The sequence below is a fragment of the Bombina bombina genome, chromosome 6, assembly GCF_027579735.1.
Source record: "Bombina bombina isolate aBomBom1 chromosome 6, aBomBom1.pri, whole genome shotgun sequence".
Classification (NCBI taxonomy): Eukaryota; Metazoa; Chordata; class Amphibia; order Anura; family Bombinatoridae; genus Bombina; species Bombina bombina.
This window is the reverse complement of record NC_069504.1, coordinates 583,456,949-583,479,889: the sequence shown is the minus strand read 5'-3', so window position 1 is coordinate 583,479,889 and position 22,941 is coordinate 583,456,949. Positions and strand designations below refer to the sequence as shown.

The 22,941-nt window shown below is 38.9% G+C and overlaps 1 protein-coding gene across 1 annotated transcript in view; it reads right to left on the bottom strand.

The window, feature by feature from the left end:
• The window catches only part of KLF13 (KLF transcription factor 13), a 168,122-nt gene extending 162,393 nt beyond the window's left edge, over positions 1 to 5,729 (bottom strand). The window contains exon 1 of the mRNA XM_053717559.1: positions 4,909 to 5,729. Coding sequence (XP_053573534.1) covers positions 4,909 to 5,404 — 496 coding nt within the window. The 5' untranslated portion in view covers positions 5,405 to 5,729. The remainder of the gene's footprint in view (positions 1 to 4,908) is intronic.
• Between the last annotated feature and the right edge of the window lie 17,212 nt (positions 5,730 to 22,941).

The following is a 22,941-nucleotide window of genomic DNA, read 5'->3' as shown; positions in this document are numbered from 1 at the left end:
CATATATTGAGAGAGACTTAATATGGCCCTTTTTAGCATATATAATACCCATATACAGGTGTAAGTTTGCCAAACAAGGACTATTTTTAAAATATATAAAATCAGTCCCAATAATTAATGATAGCATGGAGATATACACATAACCTGTCAACTTTAGTCCAACGGGCCGAGGCTCAGTGAAGGAGAGGGAGACCTAAGGGAGCCAGTCACTGGAAGGCGGCCAAATCAATACATAGATTCAGGCCGTCAGGGTGCATACTCTTTAGTACATGGATCCAGTAGGTCTCCCTCTGCCTAAGTCTGAAAAACCGATTATATAAATGAGACTTAGATATATGTTCGATGGGATTAATGGAAAAGCATTTGAGATCACCATTATGAGCGTTGTTACAGTGTCTGGAGACACTGTGAAGTCTATAGTTATTTCTCATATTACGTTGGTGCTCAGCCCACCTAGTACTAAGGCGCCTACAAGTGCGCCCCACGTACTGCATTCCACAAATGCATGTCAACAAATATACAACATAATTGGATGCACAGGATACATGCCCGGTTATAGTGTATGATTTATGGGTAATGCTAGATCTAAAAGTTTTTTGTTTATTGTTAACAAATGTACACATCTTGCATCTATTAGACGTGCAAGATGTGTACATTTGTTAACAATAAACAAAAAACTTTTAGATCTAGCATTACCCATAAATCATACACTATAACCGGGCATGTATCCTGTGCATCCAATTATGTTGTATATTTGTTGACATGCATTTGTGGAATGCAGTACGTGGGGCGCACTTGTAGGCGCCTTAGTACTAGGTGGGCTGAGCACCAACGTAATATGAGAAATAACTATAGACTTCACAGTGTCTCCAGACACTGTAACAACGCTCATAATGGTGATCTCAAATGCTTTTCCATTAATCCCATCGAACATATATCTAAGTCTCATTTATATAATCGGTTTTTCAGACTTAGGCAGAGGGAGACCTACTGGATCCATGTACTAAAGAGTATGCACCCTGACGGCCTGAATCTATGTATTGATTTGGCCGCCTTCCAGTGACTGGCTCCCTTAGGTCTCCCTCTCCTTCACTGAGCCTCGGCCCGTTGGACTAAAGTTGACAGGTTATGTGTATATCTCCATGCTATCATTAATTATTGGGACTGATTTTATATATTTTAAAAATAGTCCTTGTTTGGCAAACTTACACCTGTATATGGGTATTATATATGCTAAAAAGGGCCATATTAAGTCTCTCTCAATATATGAGCCATGATTATAGGACAGCGTTAGAAAGGATACTAATCTCTATCTTTTTTATATTATATTATGTATTATGTTATGACCATAGCTTATTAATTAGTTAGAGTTTGGGGTGAGTCCTATGTCATGTCTGGGTCCCTTTGTTTATAATTTTTATATATATAATATATTTGTTTCTTATAATTTATATGTTATGCATGCTAGGCTTTAATGGTCTGTTTTGTCTGTGAGACTAGGACACATGTTTGCCAAAAAAGACACATTTTGTATAGTAACGTTTAATTGAAATCACGCAACTCTTTATTATTTGGTTGCATTGACGCTACCATATATATATACATGAAGTTTGTCATTATTACTCATAGTCGTTACACCAAGGATCAAAGAAGTTGTTTAATATTGTGATTAATTGTGTATATATTTTATTATTTTTATCAGAGTTGTTATATATATATATATATGTTAATATTATGTTAAGATGAATTGTTTTCATTTTTAATTTCAAACTTATCTGAAAGCCGATGTGGCTTACGTCACACACACACCCCACCCATAGGACGAATGTGAATGGCCACCAACCAATTCCGGGTTTGGTTATCTGATTGGCCCCCTACAGGGGTGTGTGAGTGAGGTCAGCATTTGATAGGACATTAAATACTATAAGTAGAGCAAGTTGTGAGATAGGCAGTATCAGCCTGATGAAACGACCCGTAGGTCGAGAAACGCGTTGCTGTATGCCAATTGTTTTTAACTAACTCAATAAATACGAGTTTTTTTATCCATATCACTCCTTGCTCTTCATTATCCTGATTCATTACCCTGACTGGTTTGATGACCTGCCGATCATACGTCAAGCCTTGCATAGGTTACTCCTTGAACAGCTGTGACGTTCGATGCTGGTTCTCCTTGGCCGCTGATTGGCTGAACCGACCCCGTGACCCGACGTCTCCACGCACTGCTGTGCACGTCTGTCGGGCGACTTGTAGTCCCGTCCCGCTCTACTAGGCATCCTTATATGCCGCTCTCCTTGTGAGTATACCCCATTACGGGCTGTCCCTTTGTATACCTGATTTGGTTGTTTCGATACTGTCCCATGAGGCGCCTCTCTCTTTCTCTTTGATTTACAGGTACCCACCCTCACTTTACAAGAGTGCTGCCCGCTTCTTCGGAATACCCTGGGAACATCCTCATACTGAACATCCTTTTGAACTTTGCGCACCTCCCATAGAGACTTGGTCTACTCTATTTCTCACTGTTTTAAAAGTACCAAACCTGTTTAATTAAAATTGTCAAAGTTTGTAGCAGGCATATGCGAATTTCATTATACAGATATTCATTTGTCAAATTCCAAATCTGACCGCAGGTAGCATTCAGTGTTTTTTTAGCGCTGGATATATTAGCGTTATATTGCAACACACAAAGATCTATGTGCATGTTGTGCTTTAACACTAATATATCTGGTGCAGAAAATAGCCAAATGCTGCTACCGCAGCCATATTTGGAATTCATTTTACCAACGAATATCCAAATAACGAATTTTGCACATGCCTAGTTTGTAGTAACTGCCATTACAGAGATAAAGTTCAAAATTGAAGAATTTTAAAAGCTTTAAGTTGTTTAAAAAAAAAATAATAATAATAATAAAGTGAAATGCTAGATTGCTGTTATACGTTTTTCCTTAATAAAAGGGATATGAAACCCAAAAAAAAAATCTTTCATGATTCAGATAGAGCATGCAATTTTAAGCAACTTTCTAATTTCCTCCTATTATCAATTTTTCTTCGTTCTCTTGCTATCTTTATTTGAAATGCAGGAATATAAAGCTTAGGAGCTGACCCATTTGGCTAAATGTAGCCACGAATCAGCAAGCGCTTCCCAGGGTGTTGAACCAAAATGGGCGGCTCCTAAGCTTACTTCCTACTTTTCAAATAAAGATACAAAGAAAATGAAGAAATAATAATAGGATAATAATAGGAGTAAATTAGAAAGTTGCTTAAAAATGCATACTCTATCTGACTCATGAAAGAAAAAAAAATTGTTTTTCATATCTCTTCAAAATAATTGCTGTCTGCAAACATTTTAAAGTTTTGTGTAGATTTACTTCAAATACCTAGAAGACCTCTTCCCAAAATGACTAATTATTAACCACCACTGTTAATGTATACTTTGCAGCACAAATAATACAAAAATACATTACAGAATATATATATATATATATATATATATATATATATATATATATATATATATATATATATATATATATATATATATATATTTATGCTGTGTTATATATATATATATATATATATATATATATATATATATATATATATATATATATATATATATATATATATTTATGCTGTGTTATACTATAGTATATATTATCCTAGCTTTGTCACGGTACGTTACTTACGCACCTAACCATGATGCAACGTACATTGTACGTTACCTGTGTTGCACTCTGAGTTACACTTTCCTTAGCTGAACCCACCCCTCCCCGTTCATAGCTGTTAGCCCACACTCGGGTATCCGCTAGTGATGTCTGTTGCTGGCCAGAAGTGTGGGCTGCCCTGTGCAGGGCGAGGTCGGGTGGTGGTTTAAAGGAAGGGGGGCTTCCTAGGAAGATGGGCAGCATAAGGGGAGTGCCCCATGGGTGGGTGTAAACAAGGGGCGTGATACACAAAAGGGGCGTGCCACGTATAACAAAGAAAGTCTTTTAAAGCTTCTTATATAATTTTGTATAATCGTCTGATTTAATTAAGCACCTTGCAAGATTGAGACATCAGTGAACACATTTTACATAAATTATAGCGTTACCGACCACAAGATAGCATTTTAAGGAAAGGCAAACCTGGTTCTTCTCAGGGGTCATCTGAGGTGGATATTACAAAAATAGGACTCAGTGGGAAGCTCCCCTCTAACGCCGTGGCCTCAGTTCCCCCCAGATTTCTATGACTTTGAGATTTCTATACTTCCAACAGCAATGTGCATACAGCCCCACCCTTATTACTGTTAGATGTCAGCTTATTCCATTTTGCACACACACACAATTGCGTTGATATTTAATGCCGCTAAAGTAATTTATAATTATAACACAATTTGGCTGCGATTACTAAGCAACACATTGTTCTATCTGGCAGACAAAGGGTAACAGATGAACCTCTAAATATCAAGATGCAACTCAATTGTGTTGCACAGACACAGTGGAAAGAATGACACACACAGTATGTGCTGTATCCACCCAAAGTAATTGCACCCTTCGCTCCTGCAGAACCTTTAGCTAAAAAGTAACTCCCTTGTCCTTCTAATGTATACAGAAACTCACACCACAACGTGTGCCCCTCCTAAATGCTCCTATTCCGCAAATGGTCATAGTCACACCTGTATGAGAAGGTGGGGGTGGCACAAGGAGTTTGGCAAAATGTTTTGTGTATATATATATATATATATATATATATATATATATATATATATATTATACACACACACACTAGACGCTCGTAACAAAATCACAATATATAATTCTGTGTATCAGGCTAAGCACACATGGTTTATAGTACATACTGTATTCAGGATAAAATACAGCATTGTTATAGTAACATTCCTACAGTGCTGACAAGTGAAGGCACAGCACTGACCTGTGTGTGTCCTCAGATGAGCTTTGAGATGGGATGATTTGCCATAAACTTTTTCACATCCAGAATAGGGGCACTTGTGCTTTTTGAGGGGTAATACAGTATCAGGTCGACTTTTTCCACGTTTGGCTCTTTGTTTAAGGCTTGGCTCCTGCTGGAGTGGAGGTGTGGCCGCCGTGTCTCCACGCTTGTCGGGTGAGGACACACTGTCATCCTGATCCCCAGTGGGCATTTCGTCCACTGGCTTAATTGTATCATCATTTTCGGCGTGCACTGATAGATTTGGGGGTTGCTGATTAAGATCAGCTAAGATCCTAGCCACCACAAACAGAGACGCATTATCCTTCAGCTCTTTCTTATCTTCCCCCAGCAGCGGAGGTGCTGCGGATGCTTCACTTTTAAGAGCAGGGTTACCCTTTGGAGTGTGGACAATAGCACGACTGGACATGGATACAAGGCACTCTGCAGCAAAATGATCCACAAAGGCGACTGTTGACATTTTCTTTCCCTGTATTAATATTATTGTTATTGAATTGCCCTGTATTTTCTTTTTGCATAAAAAAAAATCTTCTGATTGATTTGCTTTCCCTGTATAAGGACTGCTTGTTAACTAACACCAAATTGCACTTGGTCCATAGAGATCACGCCCAACTTGCATAGGAAAATAAATCCATCTGAGTCCAGAGCAGATGAAGCGAATCCTGACATTGACAGCTGTTGATAGATCCTCTTAAAAGGGGGATTTTAATGTCGATCCAAACAATTCAGTTTACATGTTGTGTGGCGTTGAGAGGTACCTTGCCTCCCTGCTATTGCACTGTGTGAATGTGTTTCAGTCCCACGTGGGGGTGTGGTCTTGAGAAACATCTGTGTCTGACGTCGCCAAAAACCCACATCCTGGGTTGATCACTCTAGTAAGTCATCCCTGACTCCTAGCAGCAGATCATCAGTGCTTGGGGTGTTCACTGCAAGGCAGCCCCATCCTGAAAATGCAAGGAGTGAAACCGATTGGGTCTCCCAACCTAGTGAAGCCAATCATAGAATTGTTGTTTCTGATCCCATTGGCTTTTGAATTCCTGCAACTTGGGAACTGCTGGCAACATGAGAAGGGATAACACCACCCTTGAGTTGAATAATAATTTATTCATCATTGTAAAGCTCTGACAATAATTCTACATCAGTGCAATGAATAGGTGGATTTTACACGCAAAATAGTAGGATTTACAGACACAAATAATCCCTGCCAAGAAGATTTTACACTCTTATTAGTGTGACAAAGACTGCGTGGTGCTGGCAATTGATTTAGAAATAGAGCAGTTTGCTTCAAAGGCAAATTAATGTAGAATTATGCAAGCACCCTAGGAATGATTTTACATCCCTTTGCCATAACATGATTATATGGCCCCTTTATAAAACTACAGAGGGATCATAAATAATAGATATAACAGGTGATACTTTTTATACTGGTTCTTTGTGCAAAGAATAGAAAGAGTAAGAGTTGAATATATGATCACCCTTTGTCCGTAAGTGACACATTTAATCCATTCTATAAACACTGTGTTTTTCTTTAAACTTGAAAAGTTTCACAGTATATATTTTTTGGTCTTTACAGCATGTTCTTTGGAAAACAATATTGGTTTCCTTTTACTTCTACAGACACGTCTAGTACAGTGTGCTGTTGCATCTAATGGCACCCTTCAAAAACTCCCACTGTTCTTGACCCATGTAAAATTGAGAGTTTTGCAAATATGACAACTTATAGAACACATGAAAGCTTTACAGGCTAATCCTGCCACATATCTCCTCCCATTAGTTATTTCCTGTTTTTTGATCCAGTGACGTATACAGCGGTCCCTCCCGCTCTATACGTGTCTAGTAGGCTTATGCACGGAGACTATACAAAACTGCGCATGCGCATCTTTCTCCGACTCTCATCAATGCGCATGCGTTAATCAAGTCCATTGCCCATTTCAGCGCATGCATCATTCGTCCGCAACATAGTATTGAATGAATAACAATATCCATTCAATACTATGTTTGAACAGAAAGAGATTAGCTGTGTTTTTTAGCGATCGCTTTGCCGATGTAAACAGAGAATACTGACGCATGCGCATATTGTCACAGTAACTGCTGATGTCAATTGACGGCCGCCTAACGGCCTAAAAGCTAGCGAAACAACGTGATCATCCTTTAAAAAAAAAAACAGGGTTGATTTACTGATAGCGAAATTACAAAATAAACAATTGATATATCTAAGGAACGATGTAGAAGTAAAAGTATTGATGAATGAAACGGACATTTATTTTTTGAGATAAATACAAAATTTCATTAGAAACGATCAAAGTGAACCTTCACTTTAAGCACTCACATTGAACTCTATCAATGCTTCTATTTTACATATATTTTTTCTTGCTCCATAAAGACCCACATATAAAATTACTTATCTAGTGTAAGAGATGTCTGATTATTATACTGAAAAGGTGGATCTCAACTGCAGACAGGAAGGGGTTAAGCAGGTGAATTCACAAGGTCTTACTCCTGCTAACTGGTTACAGGAGAGTGGTGAGCAGATAAGATTAAAGTGGAGTGAAAGTTATATTGTATCCTGCTATTCTGGAGGCAGTTTGCTTTTACAGGATCGAGTATTAAAGTTTATAAACCCCTAGCTGCTCCGGATCAATGCTTGAGCTCCCAGCAGTGATTTAATAGCATGGAGTCCTTAGGCTGTATCAGAGACTGTGCCAGCGATGTGAGAAGTGCTACCGCTGCAATAGCTGACAGCCTGAGAGGGGTGTGTAGCGTGTGACCAATCAGCAGCAAGGAAACGCTGACAGGCAGAGGCAGTGTAAAATGTTCACAGCGCGGCTCCTGTGCCGGAACGCTGTATGGCAGCGGTGAGCTGCAAGACTTCAGGGGATGTTTTAAGGTGCGTATATGAGCATTAACAATTAGACACTTTGTTAGAACAATTGCTCAGTGCGGTAATGTCGGAGGTTGTCCGGAGATAACTTTGGGGGCTTAGCTTTCAACCAAATAGGCAGTGGAGCTGAGAAGGTGATCTCGGTGGTTGAGAGATACAATGCCCGTAATGTTTGTAACTCTGGAAGTGGGTAGTTGTCTAGAAGAATCCCCTTATTAGAAGTATATTTGTAATCCTTGTTTTGGAAGGAACAATGCAGTTAGCCAGGAGGTTAGAACAAGCAGCTACTCAGAAGTTTGCACGCTATACACTAACATTAATTGGCACCTGGAAGGGGGAGGCGTAGGTTTAAGTAAGCAGTGCTTAAAGGTGTACTCATGCAGATAAGAACATGACATCTAGTCTACTAAACTGTGCTTTAGTGTAATATATTTGCCTATATATCTCAGACGTACTTCCAACATGCCAAAAGATCTAAAGTGCACATGTACAAACATGAAAGTTTACATTGTCAAAAGAGCTCACTCTCGCCTGGATTACGAGTTTTGCGCTATAGATGGTGCGAAACGAACGTAACAAAAGTTGTGTTATTTCACCCTCCATAGCGCTGCCATTAAAAGTTTCTGAAAAGCCTCCTTGTGCGTGCGATATGGTGGCAATAAGCTCCATACCGCACAAAATCCAAGGGCTGAGAATACGTGCTCGTGCACGCTTTCCCCATAGACATCAATGGGGTGAGAAGGTGTTAGGAAAAAAACTTAACACCTGAAGTGCAGAATGGTGATCGCCGTAACGCAACCCCATTGATGTCTATGGGGAAAAAAAGTTACGTTTAAACCTAACAACCTAACATAAACCCATAGTCTAAACACCCCTAATCTGCTGCCCCCAACATTGCTGACATTGAAATAAAGTTATTAACCCCTAATCTGCCACTATTAATAGTTATTAACCCCTATTCCGCCGCTTCCCGACATCGCCGCCACTAATAAAAGTTATTAACCCATAAACCTCTGGCCTCCCACATCACCGCCACTAAATAAATCTATTACCCCTAAACCGCCAGCCCCCCACATCGGAAAAAACGAAATTAAACGATTAATTATTAAAAATTAATCAATGTAAAAATCTCAAAAAACGCGATGAACTAATACTAAAATCTTGGCCCCTGGTAATATGCATTATTGACGAAATGTCGCTATACCTCATAGAAAAGGAATTGCAAATACAGGGGCTAGAAGATAGTATTCACTCCTCACGCAGATGTGAAGAGAATTTAAATATAGCCAAAAATAAAATTGATGAGTTTGCCCAAGACATGGCCACCTTAGATAAGCATAACCTAAATCTACTTGCCAAGATAGAAGATTTGCATAAACAACTCGCACAAAGTCAGAGAGAATTAAGTGGTTTAAAAAGGTTGTACCGTCATAACGAAAACCCCTCTATTAGCAATGAGAATAATGCAGATAATTCTAAATCTCTTAAAGATTACATCAGGACTGAACTGCAGAAATTTAGGGAAGAATTTAGACAAAGAACCCCTATTGGGTCAGAAGTAAATAATTATCCCCAAAGAGATGAAAACCCACAAGGTTATCGGTATCCCCGTAAAAATAAATACCAAAAGTGGCGAAAATACTCTCAGGGTAAACAGACACCCCAGATAAATAGTGCTCCCCAAAATACTAACGCTGAACAAGTTGAACCCCAAAGACAACTACATCAAAATAGGAACAATTGCTATGATTCTGAGGGATCCCAAGGATCCAGAAATCAATACCCTGGGACATCAAAAAATCGGTCCATGGGTAAAGATAGTTTGTCTATTCAAGTGGGCCAACTCAGCACACAAGTTAGTTAATTATATACACTATTTACTAATATGAGTCAAGCTTTTATGGCCCAACAACCTTTTTAGGGGTACAGCTAGTGGCCAGCAGTGGGCCACAGGCACAGTCATAAATACTGCAGTATTACCTGAAAGAGAGGAGAGAGATATACCAAATTAAATAATAATGTCAATAATGGTACTAATCATATTCTCTCCCTACAGACCGGAAACGGATGATTTAGCTGTGATGACGAGCAACCTCGGCCTGAAAGCTCTAACCAATCTCTTCCTTTGCAGCATTCTCTTAACCTAATTTCCACAGATGCAGTACACAGTAACCTAATCGATCCTATTACAAAGGGATGGACTGGTGAGCATGAAAATCCTCCTGCATCAGGTAACGTGGCAGATTCAGGTAACACGTGGCGAAGCCCACAGATGTATGATAATGCCAATTTTATTTGTGAAATGGTAGAAACTGCAGGGAGATATTATGTATTAGCTGAGCTCCAGGATTCAGTTTCCAACCCTATCATGGGATTAATTGATACTGGATCTCAGGCAACTATTTTATCCCACAGGTACTACACACAGCTAAATTAGCTAACACCCCATAAACCTAAAATAAAAGAATTTGATGGTTCACTAATAGGTGTTGGGGGTGACTCTCTCAAAGTCTACGGTACTGCATGGTTAAAATTTAAATTGGGGAACAGGGTCATAAGACACCCTGTCATTATAGTGGATCTGCCAACTGATCGTTTAATAATTGGTAGTGATCTCCTGAAGCGATTAAGCACCATAATTGATTGCATAAATAATGTAATTTGGTCACAAGTAAAAAGGCCTATTAATTATGAGCAATCCGGTATATCTCACACCCAACATAACTGTCACGTGGTGGAAGAGAAGCCAGATGCTGTGGATATTCATTTCAGGAATAACTCTATACCTGAAATCACTATCCTACAAATAGATGATCAGACTCCTTTAAGCAGCTCTAATGGTAATACTTTTAAAATTTTGCCTTGAAAGATAGTGAATATTTCCTTAGACGGTGATGTATTAACCATATCTCTCCACAAGGGGGATCATAAAATCCCTAAGGGGGAGGCCACACTTTTTTTTTTTTAAACATATTTTTTCCTTTATTGAGGAATTCAAAATCATATACAGCTTCAACATTAAGCATTCCAAAGACAATGCAAATAACAGTATTGCATGGGTCATCACTTTAACAATCTTACTTCTCAAAAACATATTAAACCTGACAACAATATATATAACATCACCTTGGAATCTCAAACAGAGTCTGCTCCTCTATTTTCTCTCATTATTAGAATTCCATACATACATAAAAGAAAAAAGAAAGCAAAGAAAAGAAAAGAAAAAAAAAAAAAAGAAGAAAAAAAAAAAGGGCCTTTCCTAACTCTCTTCCCTCCACCCGGGGCCCCCACCCCTACGCCTCATAGAAACCATTGTCTCCAAAGGTCAGGGTAACTCTCTGATAGAATTAATTGTAGAAAAGCCGGTGAGTTACGAAAGAATTTTAATATCTGTAACTGGACCTCACTAGGTCTGCTCAGAATTACCTTATCCCATTTAGCAAAGTATTTTCTTAATTTATTTTCCTCAAATATTAGCGGATCATATAGTTCTAGTAACATTTGATAATGAACATTGTTAATAACTGAAGCTATACTAGGAGCATTTTTCTCCTTCCATGCTTTGAGTATCATCTGTCTGACTAGGAGAATTAGAGTATTTATCAGAGGCTTATTATATGTTTTATTCGAGACCAAGAAAAAGATTGACAGGGGCTTCAATACCATTCTATCTGGCAGAAATCTATTCAACCAATATTCCACTTGTTTCCAAAGTTTGATCATTTTTGGGCAGGAATAGAATAGATGGAAAATGTCTGCCGACGGAAAATTGCATCTATAACAAGACATATCCCCCTTCCATTTAGCCATCTTACTAGGCGTTAAATAGGCCCTATTAAGAAGTTTGCAATGAGATTCTCTAATTGCCATACTGCTTGAAAATTTCCTTGCCCTGTCAAAACTCTCCTGGAAATAACCCCTGTCCAATTCAGGAAAGTCAAATTTCCAGATGGAAAAAAGGTTATCCACCTTCCTCTCTGCCTCCTTCAATAACAGCAATCTATAAATATATGATATAGAATGGTTTCCCTGTGAAAATCTGTTAATAACAGGATCTAATGGACCCAGGGTCCAGGGATCCTCGACCATAGATTTCTTACTGTAATAGAAATGTCTTAATTGTAAATAAGCAAAGAAGGATCTTTTATCCAACTGAAATTCTCTGGTTAGTAATTCAAATGTTTTTATATGATTTGTAACTGGATCTACTACCTGATTCATAAATCTCAACTCATTGGCAGCCCATTTCCTAAAGGCTGAGGATTCGCAACCACCCTTGAAATCAGGATTACCCCTGATCGGTAAATAGCAAGAAAGTGTGTTTTCTACTTTTAATAATTTGCAAATTTTATGCCACGCTAGAACAATGTTATAGAATGTATGTTTTAATGAGAGATCCCGAACCTTTGCTGGGTGGGCAGTATGTAACAATGCCTTAAGGGCATATGGCGCTATGATACCCCCTTCCACATCAGAGCAAGCAATAAAATTTGCTCCTGTGAGCCAGTCCAGAGCAATTCGGGCAAGGCATGCCAGATTGTAGTTTGCTAAATTTGGCAGAGCTAATTCGCCCAAATCTTTGGGATGCATTAACCTCGATAGTGAGATACGGGGTTTCTTTGGGGCCCAGAGAAAGGTAGAACAAGCCGAATTAAACTTTTTAATATCAGCCCTATTCAGAAATGAAGGAATATTCTGAATAAAAAATAGTAATTTTGGAAGCGTTCGCATTTTGATCAATGCTATTTTTGCAGAAAGTGACAGGGGGAGTTTGCTCCATTTCTGGAATTCGGCTAGACAACTTCTCCAAATAGGAGCGAAATTCATATGGTACCATTGCTCTGGGTTTCCTGAAAGATTTATTCCCAGATATTTAATAGATTTATCAGGAGGCCACACTTAATACCTCACAGGAATTGAGAGAGTTAAGGATGATCTATTTATCCCTAGTGCATGATCTTGGGAAAACCAAGTATGTTAAATTAAACTTAAAACAGGAAGCTAGCTATATAAGCGAAGGCTTATTAGCGCAAATCACTGAACCTAAGGTGATTAAATATCTTTCTCCCCAAGACCACTGTGTCCACGGCCTGGATGACAGGTCTGAAAGCTATAATATCACAGCTAAGTGTTTATTATCTTTCTCTATAGGTAATAAATCCGCAAAACACCTGTTTTTAGTTTTAAATACTCCCCATAATCAAATATACATTGGCAATGATATCTTACTTTGATATGCCATACAAATAGATTTGATTAACTCTTGCCTCTAGAGCAGGTTAAAGGGGGACCCAGAAGTATTTCAGGATGAAAACACAGCCCTAAAGTCAAACCAGCAAATGCCATATGCTGTGAATATGCAGGTGTCTAACAATGTTATAATCCCTGCTGGGGTTGACAGATTCCTCTTACCCTTACAGGTAAAAAGAGGTCAGAAATGAAAAACTTCTGAAACACTAATTTACCTCTCCCATAGAATACAAAATCTGGGTATAACAATGACCCATACTCCTATGGTAAATATTGGAACTATTCCAATACATGTTATTATGCATAACATGACCCCACAGGATATAACCTTATCCAAGGGAACTACCGTAGGATATGCGCTGGAATCAAGTTATTACACTTTTGGATTCCAGAATAATATAATTGGGCTAATACCTGAAGGATATTTAACTGAAGAACAAATAATAGAACAATCTTTTGCATCTATGCCAGAGGGACTATTTACAATTCAGTCTATTTATCCCTTCAGCTCAGAGGAAGGCATCTGTAAAATTGAAGAAGCCTCCCTAGTATTTGATCAGCCGATCAAAGAACAAGTATACCCCAATACCCAGAGTCATGGGGGCAATATAAATTATAATCAAGGGGACCTCACCTCTAGGTTGGAAGAAGCCTATGAAATAGGACAGCCTGAAATATTTCCAGGATTTCAGCAAATAGTCGAAGAGCAAATATCTTTAGCTAATGGCTGTTCCAGTGATGATGAACGCGGACAGCTACGAGAACTCCTGATGGAGTACAAGGATATTTTTGCTAGATATTCTTATGACTGTGGGACTATAGACTTGTACATTACAAGAATCCAAACAGATCCCAATGCACCACCTGTCTTTTTTAAACAATACAGACTTCCTTTAGCCTCATATGATTCTCTTGCAGAAATCAAAAGGAACCTGGAAAAAAGGGGTATTATCCGACAGGTGCACAGCTCTTATAACAATCCTATTCTAGGTGTTCTTAAGCCCAATGGACAATGGCGTTTGTGTGCTGACTTAAGACAGCTAAACAAACAAGTGTACATGTCTGGCTGGCCTGTGCCATATATTGACCAGTGCCTAGCACAGATGCAGGGATTCAAAATATTCCCTGCCATTGATTGTGCACAGGGATATTGGACCTTAAAGGTACATGAGGAGGACCAGTATAAGCTGGCATTCTCGTTCCAAAAGGTCCAGTATGCATTCCAGAGATTCCCATTTGGATACTCAGGACATGAATTTGCTGTATTAATGCATAAGGCTATGCCTGATGCACTGGAAAGGGGGACCTTATCTTATGTTGATGATGTTTTAATCAAAAGCACAGACTTTGAAAAACACATCACAGAGCTTAAAGGGACACTGAACCCACATTTTTTTCTTTTGTGATTCAGATAGAGCATGCAATTTTAAGCAACTTTCTAATTTACTCCTATTATTACATTTTCTTTGTTCTCTTGCTATCATTATTTGAAAAATAAGGCATCTAAGCTTTTTTATTAGTGGATGAATGTATCCACCAATCAGAAAAAAACAACCCAGGTTGTTCACCAAAAATGGTCCGGCATCTAAACTTACATTCTTGCATTTCAAATAAAGATACCAAGAGAATGAAGAAAATTTGATAATAGGAGTAAATTGTAAAGGTCCTTAAAATTTCATGCTCTATCTGAATCGCAAAAGAAAACATTTGGGTTCAGTGTCCTTTTAAACACGTCCTCAGCCAACTTAAAAGGGCAGGTGTCAAATTATCAATGTAAAAAAGAAAAATAGAAGCCAGTAAATGAGTCTTGTGTAATCCCCACTGGTAACAAAGTTAAATAAGTGGATATTCTGCTAGTAGCGCTGTGGTATGTGGGTGTGTGCTTTAAATGGACCATAAAGAGTATATATCTTAATCAGAGTTGAACGATTCACCCCTGCTTGGTCCTCTAGTGCAGTTCCCTGTGTGAAGCGATTGGAGTATACATAAAGGTACAATTTGCAGCTGTCAACATTATCATATAATTTGATGAATCAGTCAGTTCAAGACTCCTGTCAGAAATGAGACCGCTCTATTGCAGTGTAAAAGACAGTTTGATTTTCAATCAAAAGCCTACAAAGTTCCTTGTACTCACAAATAGCTGTATTGAACAGGACTTGGACGACACCAGTGATCCTGGGCTCCCTCTCCTCGCTCTGGAGAAACTTCGGTTCCGCCTAGCACCGCTCGTCTCTAACTCTTCACTGAAGTTCCGGCTTGTGTGCACACAGGGTAAGAGCACTGACGTCACTAGTCATCCCTGCAAGATACGTGAATGGCTTAATGGCACACACCCACCGTCTCCTATTGGATGCTTGATCCTAGCATTTGCTCCTTGGTAAGACTCTCTGAAAATGGCAATAGTAAACCAAAAAATACGAACAAATCCAAGAGTCTTGTTAAAACGGTATAATTTGATCCAAAGTTGCATTGAAAAAACGCCTAGTAATAAAGCTTACGCGTTTCGGCCGTAGCCTTAGTTATAGCTCATGCTGAACACACACGGCTGTGAGATTTTAAAGGAACTTCTTAAACTGTGATTGGTGGAAAACTTAATGGGCGTTATTAACCCTATACTGGATCAAACAGTATGTGAATATTTACTTTTAGTCTACCAGGTACATGTAGAACTATAAATTCCAAAGACTGTAATAATATCAACACTGTATCGCTTGAAAGTTATCTACATTGTGACAAAAAACATGTTTACTCGATACCTTATATACCTAATATAGAGGTTATAAAACATATGGTGGTAATTGATATAAATCAATAAGATGATATAATGACATATGAACGGTGGATCGCTGTCAATTATGGCCAAACTTAAAGAGGTACAGGGAGCATCTGTATACTGCTCTCAAAACAACCTCTTTTACAAAGGGAAGATAAATAGACTGCTCCCCATTCTATAAAAATATAATATAATTAAGTTAGGAGATAAAGTGTTTAGCATTAAATAAGTACTGGGATAAATGGTGAACTATACTTTGTGTTACTATACCTATTCCCAGTAGTTAATCAGGTCGTACTGGGAATTTAGGCCGTCTGGATGTCTGGCTTCCAAATGGAAGATCCAGAACATTTCTCTTTTATACAAAAGTTTTTCTTTGTCTCCACCTCGCTTTGGGGTGACCACCTGTTCTATTGCCTTCCACCTGAATGTTGACAAGCTCTTATTGTGTTTAACCACAAAATGTTGGACAATAGGGGTGGTGGCTTTGCCCACATTAATAGAGCTAAAATGTTCCCTTATATGTGATCTAATGTCCCTGGTGGTGAGGCCTATGTATTGTACCTGGCACTGTATGCACTGTATCATATAGACCACGTTGTTAGAAGAGCAATTTAAACACCTCTCTATGTCATGGGTGGTATGGTTAACTGTTGATGAGAAAGTAGATGTTATTTCAACATAATCACAGGGTTTACACTTGTTATGCCCACATTTGAACATACCCTTATGTGTTAACCAGGAACTTGTGTCCCTAGTTTCAGATCTTAGTTTAGAGGGGGATAGAATATTACCCAATGTACACGCCCTCCTGTAGGAACATCTAAGGCCATTATCAATTGTATTGACCAATTTATCATCAGCTTTCAGCATGCTGAAATATTTACGTACTATACCGCAAACCTGTTTATACTGTGTGCTGTAGTTGGTCACAAAATTTACTCCTTTATGTTGAATAGTTGTTTTATTCTTGCTTTCAGATAGTAATGTGTTCCTGTCAATGTGTTTCACTTCATTTAATGCCTTGTTTATGTCTGAGTTCCTATAGCCCCTTTGTTTAAGACGTACAACTAATTCCTTAGACTGACTCTCATAAAGTGCTGCATCAGAACAATTTCTTTTTAGACGAATTTGTTGGCCCTTGGCGATCGCATAAGGAACATGACAAGGATGGCTACTTTTGCCATGCAACAAAGTGTTGCCTGAGATTGGCTTTCTATAGCTGTTTGTGACAATGCTGCCATCCTGCATGCCTCTCATTGTGATATCCAGGAAGTTAATTTCAAGAGGTTGGATATCATAAGTAAATGATAGATTGAGATCATTGTCATTTATCCAATTTACAAAATTCAAAACTTGATTAGTGCCCCCTTTCCACACCAGTAAGAGGTCATCTATGAAGCGCTTGTAAAAGACTATATCATTGATGAACGGATTGGCCTGAGCATAGACGTGGGACAGCTCCCACCAACCTAAATATAGGTTGGCATAGGATGGTGCAAACTTGGCACCCATAGCTGTCCCACGTCTCTGCAAAAAGAAATCCCCTTCAAATTCAAAATAATTGTGGGTTAACAAAAAAAGAGTCACCCTTAGTATGTACTCTTGGAAAGCCACAGACATGGTAGATTGCTCCCTCAGAAAAAACCTCAGTGCCTGAATTCCATTGGTATGTGGGATGTTTGAATATAATGATGTCACATATATGGTGACCCATACGTAGTCCGGGCTCCAGACCACTGATTTCAACACTTTTAAAACATGTGTGGTATCTTTGAGGTGGCTGGGTAGCTGTAGCACAAATGGTTGTAACACAGCATCCAGCCATTGGAAGACATTCTCAGTAAAGGACCCAATACCACTCACTATGGGTCTACCTTTCACCCCCTCCAAAGATTTGTGTACCTTTGGAAGGTGGTGAAAGATAGGGGTAACATTATATTCAACCAAGAGATAATCTAATGTTTCTCTATCCAGGTATCCACTCTCCAAGCCATCGTCATGGAGATCTTTAAGGTCTTTCTGAAAGAACCAGATTGGATTATGGTCAAGTTTGGTGTAACTTTCACTGTCAAGTAGTTGCCTATTGGCCTCCTTTACATAGTCTGCCCTGTTTAACACTACTACTGACCCTCCCTTATCGGCGGCCTTCACCACCAGGGTCTTATTTGTCTGAAGGGATTTTAGGGCTGCCCTTTCTTTGGGGGATAGTTTAGTATTTGAATGTGTATTATGTGTCTTAAGATTAATAAGATCTGTTTCCACTCTTCTATAGAATGTCTCCAACACACTCCCCTGTGAATGTATGGGGTAAAAACTTGACTTGTTCTTGAATCTAGTTGTTTTATCTACCACTTCTCTGGGAGATGTGAAACCCTTATTTAGGAGACTATTCAGATTAATTACAACACATTGTTCTGAGAAGGATAACAATTATTCCTCAGGTGCTATCTCTAGACTTATATCAGGGCTGATTTGTTCTGAGTCATGGAAATGTTTACGTAATGTAAGATTTCTTATTAATCTGTTAAGATCAATGATAGTCCCAAACAAGTTAAAATCACTTGTGGGAGAAAAACCTAGTCCATAGCTCAGAACCCTTATTTGCATATTTGTTAAAGGGGTATCAGACAGATTAATCACTTGGAAAGTCAATGTCTCTGTTGGGACCTGTTTGTTCTCTGTGGATACCGTGGTTCTGCTGCTCTGGTTGCCCCCATTCCCCTGCCCGGGCCTTGTGAGGGGAGGGGAAAAACCTGTTCAATGGCCTGTGTGTTCTGTACTGATCTATTGTTAACTCCCATAGCACCCATTGGCATCTGTGTATCCAAAAAAGGTTTATTAAATTGATATGTCTGGCCACTCTAGTATGTTTTACGAATAACAGCTTGCTCCGCATAATCATAGTGAACCTGTCTCATTTGTTGATTGGGTTTAACTGCTGGAGGTGCTGGTGGATGCAAATGTTCATCATAGGCGCCTGGCCTGTTGTAGTGGCTATTGTGTGTAGTGTTAGCATTTAGTCTACATAACTGTTCTTGTATAGTATTCGGTTGTTTTAGAATACTGGGAGGATTTGTTGCATGTGTGTATTGAGTAGAGTCCCCTTCACTCATATGAGGACCTTCCCCTGAGTCAGCCTCACTATCACTAAACGTGACCTGTTTACTATTTCTCCAACGTCTATTCCTCCTATTGCGGCTGTTATTGCATTGTCTATTTTACTGTTTCCTAGCTATGAATCTCTGTTGTTTATTCCATATGTATACTGTGTTTACCTGGTAATCGCTATTGTCCCTAATAAATTTAGAATGTTTGTGTTCCATAATCTGTTGTTTAGTGTCAGCCACTACCTTCTGAAGCTGTTCAGAAAAGCTACTGAAAATGCTATCCTGACACCTTTTATTAAGTTCATTCTGTATGTCAGTAATATCTATTCTAAGCAATTTAAGTAAATGAGCCTTATAACCATTCATCTATGAATGATTTATCGTTAATCTCAAAAGAGGGAAACTTTTGTATTCTCATGCCCCTTGGTATCATTTGTTGAGAAAAGTAACATTCTAGAGTCCAAATATCCCATTGAATCTTATGTTCCTTAATTAAGTTAGTCTCAATTTCCATAAATAAGGTATTGAGTGTCATGATTGTTCTGTCTGTAGAAAATACTTTATCAATGTCCTGTTGTAGACAATCCCTCTCAGTCACTGGAGTAAGGGAATATTAAATTGGTGTCTGTTCCTCCATGTTGATTAGGAGCCAAGATTGTTACAAATATTCAAATAACAATTGCTTAGATACTGGCGACTAAGACACAGCCGATATGTGTCTAGTAAAATAGTCAATGTAAAAAAGAAAAATAGAAGCCAGTAAATGAGTCTTGTGTAATCCCCACTGGTAACAACATTAAATAAGGGGATATTCTGCTAGGGTCATAGCGCAGTGGTATGTGGTTGTGTGCTTTAAATGGACCATAAAAAGTATATATCTTAATCAGAGTTAATCAATTCACCCCTGCTTGGTCCTCTAGTGCAGTTCCCTGTGTGAAGCGATTGGAGTATACATAAAGGTACAATTTGCAGCTGTCAACATTATCATATAATGTGATGAATCAGTCAGTTCAAGACTCCTGTCAGAAATGAGACCACTCTATTGCAGTGTAAAAGACAGTTTGATTTTCAATCAAAAACCTACAAAGTTCCTTGTACTCACAAATAGCCGTATTGAACAGGACTTGGACGACACCAGTGATCTTGGGCTCCCTCTCCTCGCTCTGGAGAAACTTTGGTTCCACCTAGCACCGCTTGTCTCTAACTCTTCACTGAAGTTCCGGTTTGTGTGCACACAGGGTAAGAGCACTGACGTCACTAGTCATCCCGGCTACATGAATGGCTTAATGGCACACACCCACCGTCTCCTATTGGATGCTTGATCCTAGCATTTGCTCCTTGGTAAGACTCTCGGAAAACGGCAATAGTAAAACAAAAAATACGAACAAATCCAAGAGTCTTGTTAAAACGGTATAATTTAATCCAAAAGATTCCAAGAGAATGAAGAAAATTTGATAATAGTAAATGATAAAGTTGCTTAAAATGTCATGCTCTATCTGAATCACAAAAGAAAACATTCGGGTTCAGTGTCCCTTTAAACACATCATCAGCCAACTTAAAAGGGCAGGTGTCAAATTATCCCTACAAAAAGCTCAATGGTGCCGCACTTGTGTAAACTTCTTGGCACATTCTTACTTCTGAAGGGTTAAATCCTCAGAAGAAAAAGGTGGAAGCTATAATAAATGCCAAATACCCAAGTAACTTAAAGGAATTGAGATCATTCCTGGCTATGACAAATTATTCTTGCAAATTTATTGATAATTATGCAGAATTAGCTAAACCACTACTACTTCTTCTGAAGAAGGATGTGAAATGGCACTGGAGTGAGTGAGACTCAAGAGACAGCCATCAGAGAGCTAAAGAGAAAACTCACTCAAGCACCTTGCTTAGCATACCCTGAAGGTGGTAAACCATTCTTCTTAGAGACAGGTTACACAGATATACGCATGAGTGCTGTTTTATACCAAAAGCATGATAATTTAAGCAAAGTCATTGCTTATGCGAGCAAAACTCTATCCCCAATAGAAATAAAATTTAGCGATTGAGAAAAAGCCATCTTATCTACTGTTTGGGCTCTGCAAAATTTCAGCTGCTATATACAGGGCGAGAAAATTATTGTAGAAATGGCCCACCAGCCTTTGCTATATCTGCAAAGTAAGAGAATAAGAGAGGGGAACTTGTCTAATAGCCGCATAACAGCGTGGACTCTTTCCTTACATGGCTGGCCTTTAGAAATTCGCTACAAGCAGAATAAAAATAATCCAGTCGCACAGGGGCTCGCTGAGCTCCACGACTGTACTGCTAAGGATCCTGGGGAAGAATTATCAGAAGGATGATTTCCTGGAGGAACAATTGCTTTCCCTGTATAAGATATACAATGAGGACCATTGTCCAACATTTCCTTGGGTATATGTTGATGGTTGTTATTACCATGCCACTATTGATAATGAGTGCAGATTAGTCGCTGGCATTGGTATAACTTGGGCAAGCGGATTCCCAAATATTTCTGTAGGTTTCAACATTGGACCAAGATCCAATCAAGTTGCAGAACTAACTCCTGTTCTAAAAACCATCTTGCGGATTCATTAGCCAAACAAGGAGCCATAACTGGAGAACTCCTTAATATCGACCACTTAATGGGTGCAATTCAGGTAGAAGCCATTACTAGAAACTAGGCTAAACAGCAGAGTGAGCCTAACCTGGTACAATGGAGTCAGGATTCTCCTAGTGAGGACCTGATCACTATTTAAAAAGAAGACCCCATTGTAGGCATCTTTTATAAACACATAGAAGATCCTGAAAGCAACTCCATCTTGAAAGATGATTTTATTGGCAAAGAAGATCTTAGAATCTTAATGAAGTCCATATCACAATTCAAGTTACAGGATGGTTTGTTAATTAGAACCTCCAAAACTGGCATCCAGCAATGGGTGGTACCCACCAAGTTCAAAGGTCTCATGCTTCAACATGCCCATGATGCTCCCACATCTGGCCATCGTGGTGCCAAACTCACATATGAAATATTGTGTGATTACGCCTTTTGGCCATACATGTTGAAAGATGTTCAAACTTACTGTCAAGGTTGTTCAATCTGTCCACAGTTCCAACCCACTGCACCAACGCATAGAGTGCCATTGCAGAAAAGGGGGATGGTAATGCCATGGTCAGATATACAAATTGATTTTATTGGTCCAGTAATAAGGTAATCAAGAGGTAACAAATACATGTTGACAGTAACATGCCTATTCACTAAATGGGTAGAGTGCATCAGTTAACCTAACAATAGTGCTGAAACATGCGCAGCATTGCTCATCAACCATGTGTTTTCCAGATTTGGTTTACCCCAGAGAATCAAATCCGATCGGGGAACCCACTTCACTAGCGAAGTGATGACCAAGATGTGGAAAATACTAGGGGTCAAAAGAAAGCTCCATATTGCATATAGAGCTGCCTCAAGTGGTGGTGTAGAGCGTTACAACCAGTCCATTGTGAAAATCCTCAAAAGGTTTGTGAGTGAAACGGGTAAAGACTGGTATGTAAAATACCTCAAGTCCTAATGGCATTAAGAGCAACTTGAAGTAGTGCTACTAAGATGTCACCTTTTGAACTAATGACTGGTAGAAGAAGAACCTCAGCATCTACTGTACCGTACATCAGACCAGAACTAGATAAACGCTGCCAATACGCATATATATGTGGAGAACCTAAGAAAGCTCCTGCAATATGCCTTTACATTTGCTCAAAGGAACTTAGAGAGAGCTGCAACTGCCACTAAAACCTATTATGATCTCAAAACGTCCAAAAAGGAATATTAAATAAATAATAAAGTTTATCTTTATAACTTTGGAAGAGATCAGGTTAAGGAGAAGAAATTTCTTCCATCATGGAAGGGTCCTTTTGTTGTTAATGACAGCATTTCTCCAGTTGCCTATAAAATTAGGATACCTAAAAATTATACTTTTATGGATAAATGGGTCCATATT